This window comes from Schistocerca serialis, chromosome 4, assembly GCF_023864345.2.
Source record: "Schistocerca serialis cubense isolate TAMUIC-IGC-003099 chromosome 4, iqSchSeri2.2, whole genome shotgun sequence".
Classification (NCBI taxonomy): Eukaryota; Metazoa; Arthropoda; class Insecta; order Orthoptera; family Acrididae; genus Schistocerca; species Schistocerca serialis.
Window position 1 is genome coordinate 647,035,060 of NC_064641.1, and position 14,606 is coordinate 647,049,665.

Below are 14,606 nucleotides of genomic sequence, written 5' to 3' on the forward strand. Positions count from 1 at the left end.
AGAAGGAACTCTCTTTCTCTTCAACACTTCATAGCAAATTATCACCATGGATGGGTCCTCTTCAGACTAATCATTCAACAGGACTGTTGAATGGCCAGATTACTTGGCCCTTGCCTTTTACATTTTTGTTTGTTCATTTGACATCTCTCTTTCAAATGTGATGTAACACTAGGTGCAAAAATTTTCCTGGTAGCCCTGTTATACCACAAACCAACATTGTTGATATAAACATTAAAATTCTGTATTTAATGTGCTCACAGTCAATCTTTATTCACTGCAACTAGATACCTTTTCAGTTGCTTGTTTCTGGATGATGCTATTATTACATCCCCAACCGGCAGCTTCTACCACTCACTTCAGTAGGAGTCTATTAATGTCATTCTAAAACTGGAGTCTATTAATGTCATTCTAAAACTAATGTTGAATGCATATGACAAACTGGTATGTGCCTTTACAGTCAGTAAGAAGTGTCTTCCACAAGCCAAAGAAAAATAGCTGAAAAATTTATTTATATAATGGAAGGAAACATTCCACGTGGGAAAAAATTATATATAAAAACAAAGATGAGGTGACTTACCGAACAAAAGCGCTGGCAGGTCGATAGATACACAAACAAACACAAACATACACACAAAACTCAAGCTTTCGCAACAAACTGTTGCCTCATCAGGAAAGAGGGAAGGAGAGGGGAAGACGAAAGGAAGTGGGTTTTAAGGGAGAGGGTAAGGAGTCATTCCAATCCCGGGAGCGCCGCTCCCGGGATTGGAATGACTCCTTACCCTCTCCCTTAAAACCCACTTCCTTTCGTCTTCCCCTCTCCTTCCCTCTTTCCTGATGAGGCAACAGTTTGTTGCGAAAGCTTGAATTTTGTGTGTATGTTTGTGTTTGTTTGTGTATCTATCGACCTGCCAGCGCTTTTGTTCGGTAAGTCACCTCATCTTTGTTTTTATACGAAAAATTTATTTCACATAAAAAACACTTCTACTCATTCCTCTTGGTCTGTATAGATGTATTTAAACAGCTTCACTAATTCTAACTCCAGTCTACCTGTATATTCAATTTCAAAACAATATAGGTATTCTTCCACTGGAGATTTTTCTTCTACACTTCAACAACTTCCTCAGCAACTCAATACTTCTCCTTTATCTACTCCCGAACAAAAAAAGCACAAAACTAGTAGTAGTAGTAGTAGTAGCTGTAGCAGGAGTAATAGTAAATAAAAAACAATTTATATCCTATATAACTAACAATGACAAAGTGTAAGAGCAAACATCTGCACTACAGGGGGAAAAGATCTGGCATGCTGAAGTATAACCCTAAGCTTTGTTTAGTCAATGCACAAAAATAGAGCCATCTGACATTTCTGTGAGACTATATCACAATCTTTTTTTAGTCCATTTTTCAAATTACTAACTATTGCAAGATACATTGTTCAGTTCACAATATAACTTATCCTGCACTAATAAAAACAATCCCAACTGTAGAAACAACATTCTCATATAATGTTTCAGAGTCATTGATTAAACTGTTAAGGGAACAGCTGGAGGGGGCAAACAGAAGAAAAATGCACAAAGCCTCTTGACAATCAAATACAAAATGCACATTCTGATTTTGTGAACCCCTAACATCTAAGGAACAACAGGCTTCGTTCAACTGAACACTCCAACTGACAAAAATTAAGATTATACATTACAATTTTTATTCCTCGGAGACCATTATCAAAGTCACAGATCACACAAAATACATCTTTAACATTTTTACATGCACCTACACGAGGAAAAAATGTCAGCACAAGTGACGACTTTTGCAAAATTCATGTTATGGCGTTCAAGATTATAATCACAGAATTCTAAAAATGGATACCACACACAACCAACAGGATAAGTTTTTTACAATTTCAAAATACATTTAAACATGGATGCTTTATTTTGAAATTTCTATGACCTCACTGAGTTACATCCCACAAAGCAACATATTGGACAAACAAGCTCTTTTGGTACAAAGAAATCCTCACAGAAGAACGGTATAAAAGTCTGTTCTTAAATAGTATAATACAATCAATTGAATACCATACAGATCACTGTAAAGAACTAAAATGATGTACCACAATGAAATTGATTGTAAAGTAGTGTTATAAAATGAAAATGACCAGTGAAGGCCATGCAGCAACAGAAAAGAAACTGGAGTGTACATATTTAAGATATCTAGCAGAAAATGACCTCAACAAATTTCCAGATGCACTCACACATTGCAAGAGAAAAATAAATCAAATATTTAACACCAGCACTTGAGACAAAAATATTAAGATCTGTCTTCACATTGTTCAACATAACATAATTCCTCACAGCAATGAGTATTAAGTCAGCCATTCCATTCCCACCACTATAACACACATATATCCACTTTTCACATTTCTCACTCTGTTCTTTTATCATCATAAGTAAACCTTCAATGTCTGAAGAAAGAAATATGTGCTAGGCCATACATACGTCAGCTGCATAAAAAGTTTTATAAATTTCCTTTACTCTGTTTTTCCCACTGCCTTCTTACAGTCCAAAGCATACCCAATAAATGATCTAAACCAATGTTTTTGCTTCCAAGTGTTACAGCACTAAAAATTAACATACTGGTAAAAAGTTTAAATAATGTCTCTCTTTTACAATGCTGTAACATAGGGAAGTACAAACTATATGAACTAAATTATTCTGAAAATGCACTGCACATACAAATGATGAATATCCCTTGCACAGGACGTTGAATGCAATCTAAACTAAAGTTGTATGACAACTGGGAATGAAAAGGTTGACATTTTTATTCACTGCTCAATACTGTATAAACTCCAATGCACTGTATTCACTTTAAATATGTGACAATTCTGGATCTATTTTGAAGATCTTTGCCGTCAACAAAAGAACAGCCCAAAATGGAACACTCCTTCAGTATAATGTTTCTGAATTTTCTGTACGGGGCTTCTTTATCTTCTCCAAATTTTTTATAACAATGTCATGGAGTGTGCAATAACGGTTGCGCACCTCACACATCACCAACCACAGACTCAGATACTCTTTCTCATCCAGTTCCTCAACAGCTCTACGATAGTCTTCAATATGCGGGTATTTTGCAACCTGTAATGAACAAAATATTTGTTATACACGTTAAATAATCTTAAGTTCGACATGTCACGACACGGAGAAAAAAAGACTGTCAGCACACAATACTTATTGGCTAATAAAAAGATTATCAAGAGATAAACAAGCCTCAGTGAAACAATTCTTGGAGTTTCATCTCTCCCAATCTTTACATACCCAAAGCCTTAGGCCACAAACAAATTTTCTACATCTCATGTCAGATGACAAATGAAAATAGCAACTACCCACATAAAATAAGGCCATAACGAAAATGTGAAGCTAAAATAAACCGAACATGTTATCCACAAATACAAAATACTGACACTATCAGGGCTGGACTTTAGGGTGACCAATCTCCTATTTAATATAATTAATGAATTTTTGACAATATAATGTAACTGGATTGATAAAAAAATCTACTCACCAAGCGGCAGCAGAAGTACATACATATTAAAAAAGGTTTTACTTATGCAGGGTGGTTGCTTCTTCCAGCAGGAGGGTTGAAGGCGAAGGAAGGGGGGTGAAGGGAAAGGACCTGAAGAGGTTTAGGAAAAGGGGTAGAGTTCAGAAAAGTCAATGAGGGGAGACTAACCGGACGGAATGAGAAGGAAAGACTGATTGTTCTTTCTCATCCCATCTGTTAAGTCTCCTGACCCAGGGTTCTGGGTGACTTTTCTGAACTCTATCGTTTTTCCTAAACCTCTCCAGTTCCTTTCCCCCCACCCCCTTCCTTCCCTTCTACCAGAAGTCACTAGCTCTGAAAGCCTGCATAATTGAAACTTTTTTTAATGCATGTGTTCTCCGTCCACTGCTTAGTGAGTAGATTTTTAATCTATTGAATTATACTTAATATAATTGGATACATTAAAAAAATATCCTGACCAAGTGGCAGCAGGGGAAGAGACAGATAAAAGTTAAGGAAATGTGCAAGTTATTTGGGCCAGGGGCATGAAGAAGAGTGAAGAAAAAGGGCTGCCGAGGTTTAGGAAATGAGAATAGTTAAAGATAAGTTGCCCAGAATCCAGAACCAAAAATTATTTTCATTGATATACAAACTCCTATTTAGACTGAATCCATATAACACTCAAAACTGTCAAGATTCTGTCATTTCAGTAGGTCATACTCTGCCATGTACTAACCTTAGACACAATTTTTCCTCTTGAAACAAAGTACCGGGATATCTGATCAAAGAAGGCTGCAGCTTCAGATTCAACTGACTGTATTTCTGCTAATGTGTCTTCTTGAATAGAAACTCCAAAATTGTTTCCATCTTCAATTTTCGGGATCATGAAAGATATCCACATCTTCAACTGAAATAACATTACATGTGATATTTTTATGAAACTTGCTCATGTAACACAATTTATTGTGAAAGGTCACTACAATACTAGAAGTTAAATGTTCTACCTGCAGTAATAAAAGAACAAGACTGTATTAATATTATAATAATTATGACACCTTCCTTTCTTACATAAGGATCACTGACAACAGTTTCACTCTAACATTAGGCCTAATTCTGTTTTGTATGATAGCAACCTGATGGATCGATTACGTCAATACCAAATTGATTAAATAGCTCTTCTTGGTTCCATTTTTAAAAACACCTGGCGTGTAATTAAAACCTACTGAAATTCTTAAAAAAGTTGTTTACCTTTTTCTTGAATAAAATGAATGTTACAGAAGTAATTTCTGTGGTTTTCTGAGCCAAATGATACCAAACAGTAAACAGATTATTGTCTGAAGGTTAAGTACGACACAATTGATGTTTTTGTATATTTATTTCTGACAAGAGTCCCTTACAATTTCACTATATTTGATACACTGCATCCACGTGTATCAGCTGAGGTACTTGGCTTCTCTTGTATTTCAGATAATTTTTAATCCTCTTGCTTAAATTATACTCTAACTAAAAGTAGACTAATTCAGAGAAATATGAAGGCACATTAAAACAAATTAGATTTCTTAATTATTGCATCAATATGATTATTTAAATCAGAAACTGTTGATTTACTGTGATTTTTACTTTGTGTCCGCTAACTAGAAAGGATGAAACATTACTAAGTGAGCTGAAACATAATTACGTTATTTTGCAAGTATACATAACTTTAATTTTTAGTAAATTATAAAATAATTCTACTGACTAGCATAACGACACTGCTTAAGAAATCTGGTCGTGAGCACTGGAAGGCAGTCTTCATCCACAGTACCTATAAGAGGTAATCATAAACAGTGACAGAATGTAAAAACATTTTCATTCGAAACTCCTAGATGTATAGAGGAAAAAAGGACTGAAAAATACCAGATTTTAAAGCAATGAAGCTGGATTTTGTAATAACTTCAAGTTGAACAAATATATTTCAAGGAAGACACTATACATGAAAGTCACAGATCAAGTAAACAGAATAAGACGCGCGTACACTTTAACAGTCAATTCATAACTGAGTCCAAGTCTAGCGGCCGCGTAACTGCGCAGCGGCACTTTGAAAGATCGGCGAGTCACAACACTTTTCCCCCCCTTGGAATTTTTTATCCATAGGTGTTGTTTGACTGGCCGTAAAGGCTAGAGGAGGAAGCTACCCGTACGGACGAAAGTGTCCCCGATGATAACAGGTTGAGATGACAGGACACATGGGGGTCAAATATGCTGGGGCCCCGCGCACCAATCTGCCCGTTGCGGCAAGTCCGGTTGTTATATCAGGAGACATGGGCGATGTGTCCGCGTCCGCAGGACAAGGAGGCGAGTAGAGTTGCTCCGACAGATGATGGTCATCTGGTTCCTGCATGGGCTTGTCTACTGGTGGCGTCAGTTCTTATTATGGCACCGATATGATGGTGAGAGGACTGCGTTGTGAGTAATGAGACATTCCAGTATCCCAAACATCAGGTACAGCCGAAGGTGGTGGTGTGGCATCCGGAACAGGCGTTGCGGCACACGAGGCCAAAGCTAGTCCGAGTGACGCACTGCAACACCCATGTCCGTCTGGATTTCATACAGGCGTTGGCCCCGGTGTCGTAAGATGCGGCCAGGACTCCATTTTGGCCGCCTGCCATATCCCCGTACCCATAAAAGGTCGATGGTGGTGAACCGGCCAAGTGAAGGCACCCACGGCCGTGAGGTGGAAGGCCGCAGAAGATGAAGTAGCGTGCAGGGCTGTCGGCCATGTAAGAGCTCAGCCGGGTTGTGGTCGCCCATGGGGGCGAAACGGTAGGAAGCCAGAAATTAGAGAAGCTCATCATCAGCAGAAGAAGTCAGGAGTTTCCTCATCTGAGCCTTAAATGTGCCGAGCAGTCGTTCAGCCTCACTGACTGTGGATCGAACTGAGGGGCCGTGACACGCATGACGCCGTGATGGGCACAAAAATCCGCAAAATTGGAAGAGGCAAATTGCGGACCATTATCAGTAAGAAGAGTAGAGGGAAGGCCTTTCAAAGAGAAAACGTGAGCTAGAGCATTGGTGGTTGCCACGGTGGTAGGCGACGTGCAACGGACAATGAAAGGAAAGTTAGAGTAGGCGTCAATAACGAGAAGCCAATAAGTACCTAAAAAGGTCCCGCGAAGTCAGCATCGGGTGAAGACCACGGTGACTTCGGGGCGGCGCCCTGTGATGCGCAAGGGCCGCAGGCAACGTCCATGTGTACAATTTCAGAGTTGATGACGGGCCAGTACACATGACAGCGCGCAAGAGATTTTGTGTGAGAGACACCCCAGTGCCCTTGGTGAAGGAGGCGCAAGACCGAAGCACGCAAAGACGCAGGTACCACAACACGTGGTGAAGCATTTTCGGTGGACCTGATCACGAAAGGCCACAGGAATGGGCCGAGCCCGAAAAAACTTAGGCCGAGCAGTGGATTTGAGCATGATATGAGTTTCAAAGTCGTTTGCATGGCCTAACCCAGGAGAAAAAAAGGGACGAAAATGTCGTCGACAAGGAATCCAATTGAGCATAAGGAATAGCATCAGAGACGATAGTGACAGAGTCATCTATGGAGAACCCAAAATCGCGAAAGGCGGCATAGAAACCAAAAAGATTCTCCGCGTTACTATGGTCGACCACAAATATGGGAACAGTGCGAACGACGGATTTGTAAGATACCTCAGCATCAAATTGTCCCAAGAGATAAATCTTCTGTTTATTGTAAGTCCGTAATTGCCTAGTGACAAGTGACAGGATTGGAGAACCCAACCGAAGATACGTCTGAGAATTGATGATAGTGGCAGCAGAACCAGTATCCACCAGCATGCGAACATCTCGACCAAGTATTTGGATAGTGAGGAATAACTTCCCTGAAAGGGAAGAAGTACTATTGACAGACAACACAGAATCAGAATCAGCGTCATGTTAATGAACATCATGTATGCGGTCGGATTTGCGAACGGATGACACGTGACACTTTTTTGCAATTGTGACACACGGCCCAACATTGTGGACAATCTTCTTGTGAATGTTTCGTAAAACACCGCAGACATGAAGGAAGTTGCCATGGGTTTTGCTGCAGTTTCTTAGAGGTTTGTTTACGGTTAGGTCGAGGCTGCGCTTGGGAGCATACTGTGGCCAGTCGGCCGGCGGGGACACGCCACACGCTTCGTCAACATCGCACAGGGGTCGCTCCATGCCTCTATTTGCGCTCCAGCGGCGCGAGAAATTTCAGAAGACTGAGCGATGGATAGGCCTTCATCTAGAGTCGGATTTGCCAACTGAAGGGCACGTTGCCTAACTACTTTGTCGGGCACCGATCGGATAATAGCATCCCGTACCATGGAATCAGTGTAGGATTCTTTCAGTAACAAATTGACACTTTCTACTGAGGCTGTAAAGTTCAGCAGCCCAAGCGCGATAGGATTGATTCGGTTGTTTTTGAAAACGATAAAAGGCAACACGAGAGGCTACCACATGCGTTTGGTTTTGAAAATAGACGGACAGAAGTAAACACATTTCAGCAAAGGACAAAGACGCAGGATCTTTCAAAGAAGCCAATTGCGACAACAACCGATACATTTGAGGTGAAACCCATGAGAGGAACAGAGACTTACATGTTTGTTCGTCCGCAACATGAAATGCCAAGAAGTGCTGTCGAAGACGTTTTTCGTAATCAGACCAGTCTTCCGCCACCTCGTCTTAAGGAGGAAAAGTAGGTAGAGACGACGACGAGAGACACCCCGCATTTGATGCCGCGACGAAATCACGAATCGAATTTGTGAGAAGCGTTTGCTGTTCTATTAGACCTTGCAATAGTTGCTCTAAAGTAGCCACGGAAACATGTGGGTCAACGATGGAAAAGAAAAATCCCATCCTCGTCGCCAACTGGAATAACTTCAAGTTTAACAAATATATTTTAAGGAAGACGCTATACATGAAAGTCACAGATCAAGTAAACAGAGTAAGACGTGCGTACACTTTAACAGTCAATTCATAACTGAGTCCAAGTCTAGCGGCTGCTGGCTGACTGGCGGTTTAGGTGGCGCTGCTGCTGCATGGCTGGCAGGCAGCGCCGCATGTAGAGGACGCGCGTAACTGCGCAGTGGCACTTTGAAAGATCGGCGAGTCATAACAGATTTCACTATATTTGATGAATTCCACAGAATTCCTTGACAGTTACAAAGTAGAAGACTGTCTTAGCACTTAACTTATAATTTGAAAGAAATAAAGATATCCTAAAAGGCATTAATTTCATACCCACTTCATATTTCTCCATACACTAAATTACTGCAACAATTAACTAATTATTCCATTAAAAGAATTTTCTTAATTTCCAATACAACTATCTGCAGGTTGTATGTGCAATTTCTTTTTTCATAGACTCTGTAAAAGCTTCACAAATAATTTATGAGAGCTAGATCTGAAACATAGGAGCATGCAGAATGAACACACACTTATTTCAGCAAAATATGCAAAATTTATAGAAAATATTAAATCTGCTTTACAGTTCATATTACAGGCTTTTAATATATTGCCCTTTTACAGTGCCTTCATATTTTACCAAATCAAGCCTACTAGATTTTCCTTTAAATGCTACAAATTATCTGTGTGTAATGAATTTACCTTGGTTGCGGCTTGTTAAATAAAACTTAGTTATAACATTCAAATAGAGCAGACAGGGAATGAATGTTTTATCTATTTCAGACAACCTTTTGTGTGTGTGTGTGTGTGTGTGTGTGTGTGTGTGTGTGTGTGTGTGTGTAATAAAAGTAAGAACAACACAACATGGGTCTTTTCCATGGACATACTAAAACTACATTGCATTCTCTTCTGGTGTGTCACTTGTCTCGTCGTTTGGGTAACTTTTAAATTGCTCATCTAAATCTCACATCCAAAAGACCTGACAATCATTCAATACATATGATCAGCAGTCACTTTGATGTCGTTGGGTAGATGCGATATATGTTGTCATTGTCCTGAAACTTCAGTTACTACAGCCCTGGAGAACAGCATATGTATAATTTGTGTTAACTTTCAAACTATGTAAAGAGTAGTTGAATGTGTGCTCTTTCTATTGGCACATGATTACTACCATTGTAATTTAAAGCTTTCTTCTGATGTCGGTGGTAGCTAGTGGTGTTTTCTCCTGAAATGTCATTTCTGTACCTAATAAAGAGATTGGATGTAACTTATCTGCAGATTTTTTAATAACACAGATTAAAAAGCCTTTGTTTAGGTCTATGTGTAATTCAGACTTTTCTTTAATCCTCAATAGGGTGCACTGCTTTTTATAATAGGAGCAGGTGGGCAGCGTACTTTGTACGCATGTAAGGAATAGCTACCTTTCTGTCACCAACTTAAAAAAAAAAAAAAAAAAAAAAAAAAAAAAAAAAAAAAAAACGGTACGAGCAAAATCACAGTGTAATCTTAGTTCAATTTAACAACGATAAAATAAACATACATTATATGACCTATATCATTGTTTAACTGAACAACAATAAAATGAACTTTCATTATATTACTCTGTTTCCAAGCGTAAGCATTCCCCCACAGTAATGACCAATACACAAAGCATTAAAGAGCTCAGTTGCATCAGATTCTGGTCAATTGCTTATTCAGATGCTAATTACCTCTTCGGCAACTGCCTTATTGTGGGATCATGGCGCTAACTCACAATCTGGGGAGTTTCCTTGCACAGATTGTAAATTATTTCTGACCTAGCTTGTTGTTTGATGTATTTTACTGTTGGGCGTTTGGACGTATGGCAACACAACTTATCACTGTGTTAGCTGAAGCAATACTGAAGGAATTGGTATGGCCTCAACTGTGAAACAACAATAGAATGGTAAATGGCAATGTTATATGTGGTTGGCGCACTTCATACACAGGCGCGGCCTCTCGAAGGTTAAGAATCTCACACGTGTCTCTATGCTTCTTCCAACTTTTGTGGAAGTCACTGACATAATAAATTCTTACTTCTCATGATCTACAGAAGTTGCCTGGACAGTAGCAACACTGTGAGCAGTCTGTTTTCAAATGTGGCAGTGCTCTTGTGAATTAAATACTTTCTGCCACTTGATGCGGCTCAAGTGATCTAGTCCATTTATTTCCTAACATTTTTCATATAGTATTATGTCCACTTTCAGTCTTTGTCTAATGAAAACTGAGAAATAAATTTTGGTTTATGGCATCTTGGTATTAACAGTCATACTGTAATGGCAATAAGAGGACCTGATTGATTCCATCTGGCAGACTTATACAGTTTACTGTTTTCTATCAGAGCTATGCTATGTACAGAGTAGTAAAACAATGTGATCACACTAACATCTTTCAGAATTTTCATGTGCACCACCAGACATCACAAGCAGGATGAGGCACTCCTTGAACAACAAAAGCAAATAATAAAAATCCCAGCTACATCCAAATAAAGTCACAGTTCATGCGATAGTAACTGTGAAAAATCTTAGGTGCGGATCTTAGTTGCGGACACAGAAGGCTGCCACCCCATGTCGTATTATACACTTATTGAAGGTATGGCCATACGAACAAGGTGTCCAAGAGAAATGGTTAATATCCAGGGATACGGCAGGAACAATAACTTGAAGCAAGAAAGTCTTGTACACATGCACTCGAAAATGCATGTTTAAAAGCTATGGCGATTATTTCACCTTAGATACTGTGAAACAAATCTCTTCTGCTGCAAGCTCTTTGTTTTCCATATTTTGTGAGGAGGTAGTATGGACTAGTAAAAGAAAAATGTCCAGTAACCATGAGCTGTAAAGTGCATACCTAAAGAGCTACGAGCACTTGTTCAGCAGCAGAGAGGTGTTTCACAGCAGCAAAGATGAAAAAGTGCTCATTACTCTTGTTGTTGTTGTTGTTGTTGTTGTTGTTTTGGTCTTCAGTCCTGAGACTGGTTTGATGCAGCTCTCCATGCTACTCTATCCTGTGCAAGCTTCTTCATCTCCCAGTACCTACTGCAACCTACATTACTCTTACGGTGTGCATTCTAGATCCCATGTTACATAGATTTTTTTTTTGCTTAAAGTGATCGTTCCTGTCATATCCCTGAATACTGACCATGCCTCCTGGGACACCCTATATACAATCAAAGGTGATGGGCACTGCCTACATCATGCGGTATCACACCAGGCATGCTCACAATATTGCATGAATATCCAAGGTCTCTAACACACATACGTTCCTGTTGTCGTTGTCTGGCTCTGTTACTAACTCCTGTAAGACATACTGATGTTCTATAGCCCCTTCTGAACTTTATTGACAACAACTGTGTCAACCATAATATTCTGTTAGTGGGGTTTAGTTTATATGAAATAACTTGTTCAGCAAATGCCTGGTTTAGTTCTTACTTAAGAAATAGAATACAGAAAGTTACTTTAGGCCATTTTAGTAATACAAAGGTAGACACCACATCACCTGAATAGGGAGAAATTACAAAGGGAGTCTCAAAGAGTGCAATCATTGGCCCAGTATTGTTATTGCTTTACATTAATGATTTTCCATTTTATTTAAATCAGTAAGAAGAATTATTTCCATTTGCAGATGACAACAAACACTGCTGTGAAGCCGGGCAAAGAAACATCAACAGAAAAAAAAATAGTACATAATGTTTTTGTGCAAGTTACTGGCTGCCTTTGCACAAATGGGTTAGCTATAACTTTGAAAAAATACATATCATACTGTTTTGTACCATCAAACACATCGACCTCCTATGAACCTACTATACCAACAAGAAATAATAAACAGGGAATGAGCTCCAAGTTCTTTGTCTGTGAACTGATTGAAATTTAAACTGGAAAAACCATACGGTAGAGATGCAAAAATGTTTAGATTCACCTGTTTCTGGCATAGCAGTAACTGCCAAATTTGCAAAATATATTAACTAACTGACTTCTATATCCCATATCTTCATTCACTGATGTCTTATGTGGTAATACTTACTTAGGCAGAAAGCACTGATTGAACAGAAGATAGTTTTGTAAGCTTTTCCACACCATAGTGTTTATTATGAATATGACCTATAGAAGAAATCAGGATTAGTCAAACTTTTTCATCTACTGCCCTCTTTTGTACCTCTATTAGTAGTAGGCCTAAAATCACTAACCGCCATCAGTTACATAGTAGTGGTAGTTTATAAAGTAGGGAAGAAACTGTAATTTGTAACACTTATGAGGAGATTTACAGCATAATGATAATTACTTACCAAATGCTTTGTTAAAATTTTATGAAAACCCAACGAAAATGTTTTAAAACCCCCACTGCCTACCATGAAAACTGGAACGCCCACTAGCGGACTAGGCTGACTACCACTGACAAAGCACTGAAGCACTTTAAGGCAGAGGGAGCGAGGCACAGCAATATTCATCGCCTGTAGCAAATCTGACAAATTTTCTTGCCACAAGCAATGAGCATGACCCCCGGAGAAAACTACCACATGCTGTGAGCAACATATGTATTTGCCCATGAATAAGCTTGCCCTTCAAGGCGCGTGCATGCACTGTCCAGAATCCAATACTTTATACACTGTTATGAATTGTTAAAGACAGTTCTAATACGACAATTTTTGTGAAACTTAGTATAAAATGTAAAGATAATAGTCAACAACAATATGAATTTCACTTTTTATGTAAGTTTTGATATAAACCACCTAAAATACAATTTACAATGTCCTTTGAGAAATTACTCACTGAAAATTCTGCCGGTCTCTGTAGACATTCTGCAAATAAACTGTCTTTTCTTCTCTTCCCGTCCGGTAAGTCTTCCCTGACCCTGTGTTCTGGGTGACTTTTCTGAACTCTACACATTTTCCTAAAGCCTACAGTTCCTTCCCTTTCACCCTCTCTGCTGGAAAAAGGAGCCAGTATCTCCGAAAGCTTGGATAAGTGAAACCTTTTATTATATGTATGTACTACTGCTGCTGCTTGGTTAGTAGATTTTTTTTTATCTCAGTGAAGAACACTAAATGAACACGTGAGCCTTAAATAATGAAATAAACAACATTGTCCTAATCTGATTTTTAGATACTTCTCAGCAAATTATTCACAGAAACTGTTCTATGTTGGTCATCTTAAGACAACGATGCAGTTGATTGGCTGCCGCTGTCACAGCTTTAGGAGCAGACTGCATGATCTACGTTAGAACCTATCTTCACTCAGAAGTCCCATTACGAAGTAAAATTCCTTTTTAGAGCATTGTTTTATTACATGCACAATACTGAACAAAACATAATTGTCTTTTCAGTCTTGCATTGTCATGTTAAAGATGGGCTCCCAATACAGGCTCTGCCAATTTTGATTACTCCCACCAAAATTGTAATTCCTCTTTCTCCCTTACCTTATTTTTTTTTACAACCAGTATTAGAAAGAAAGAAAGAAATTTTACAATAGGGATTCAATAAGTAATGCAACACTGTTTTCTCAGCCAATTTCACTTTTTTCTCAGCCAACTTCAGTTGAAAAAATGCGGAATTTGTTGCGGGACATCACGGGATATTTGCACATCGGACATCACAGAATATTCGCATATCAGCCCCTGTAGTTTTGTTAAGTTCCGATGGGTGATGGTGTTATACGTAGCCTTCAAAATGGAGTCCATAACAGCAAAGTGCATTCGAAGCAGACACCTGTCACTGAGTTTCTTTTGGTGGAAACCAGAGCACTGCATGTATTCAAAGGCACTTGCAGAATGTCTAAAGCGACCTGGCAGTGAACAAAAACATGGTGAGTCATTGGGTAAGGCAGCTGTCGTCATTGCAACAAGTGTGCAAACCTGTCTGATCGCCCACATGCTGACTAGCTGCACACAGCTGTGACTTGCAATGTAGGAATGTGCAGAGACAATTATTCGAGGTGATCAACAGGTCATAATCAACTGGATGTCTCTCATGGTAGTGCTGACACTTTTGTGGCATTTGATCCACCAGTTGGGGTACTCAGTTGTGTGTGCCAGCTACGTTCCCTGCTGCCTAAAAGAAGACCATGAACAGTGACACAGGACCATCTTTGCAGAATTGCTTGCGTTTTACGAGGCTGATCATGACA

The 14,606-nt window shown here is 39.2% G+C and overlaps 1 protein-coding gene across 1 annotated transcript in view; it reads right to left on the reverse strand.

Moving 5' to 3' along the window:
- Nucleotides 1–1,903: 1,903 nt before the first annotated feature.
- Nucleotides 1,904–14,606, reverse strand: part of LOC126475506 (proteasome activator complex subunit 3) — a 37,268-nt gene continuing 24,565 nt past the window's right edge. Inside the window, exons 5-6 of the mRNA XM_050103415.1 lie at nucleotides 4,268–4,438; nucleotides 1,904–3,125 (exon numbers count right to left, since the gene is read on the reverse strand). Of these exons, the coding sequence (XP_049959372.1) occupies nucleotides 2,937–3,125; nucleotides 4,268–4,438 (360 nt within the window). The 3' untranslated portion in view covers nucleotides 1,904–2,936. The remainder of the gene's footprint in view (nucleotides 3,126–4,267; nucleotides 4,439–14,606) is intronic.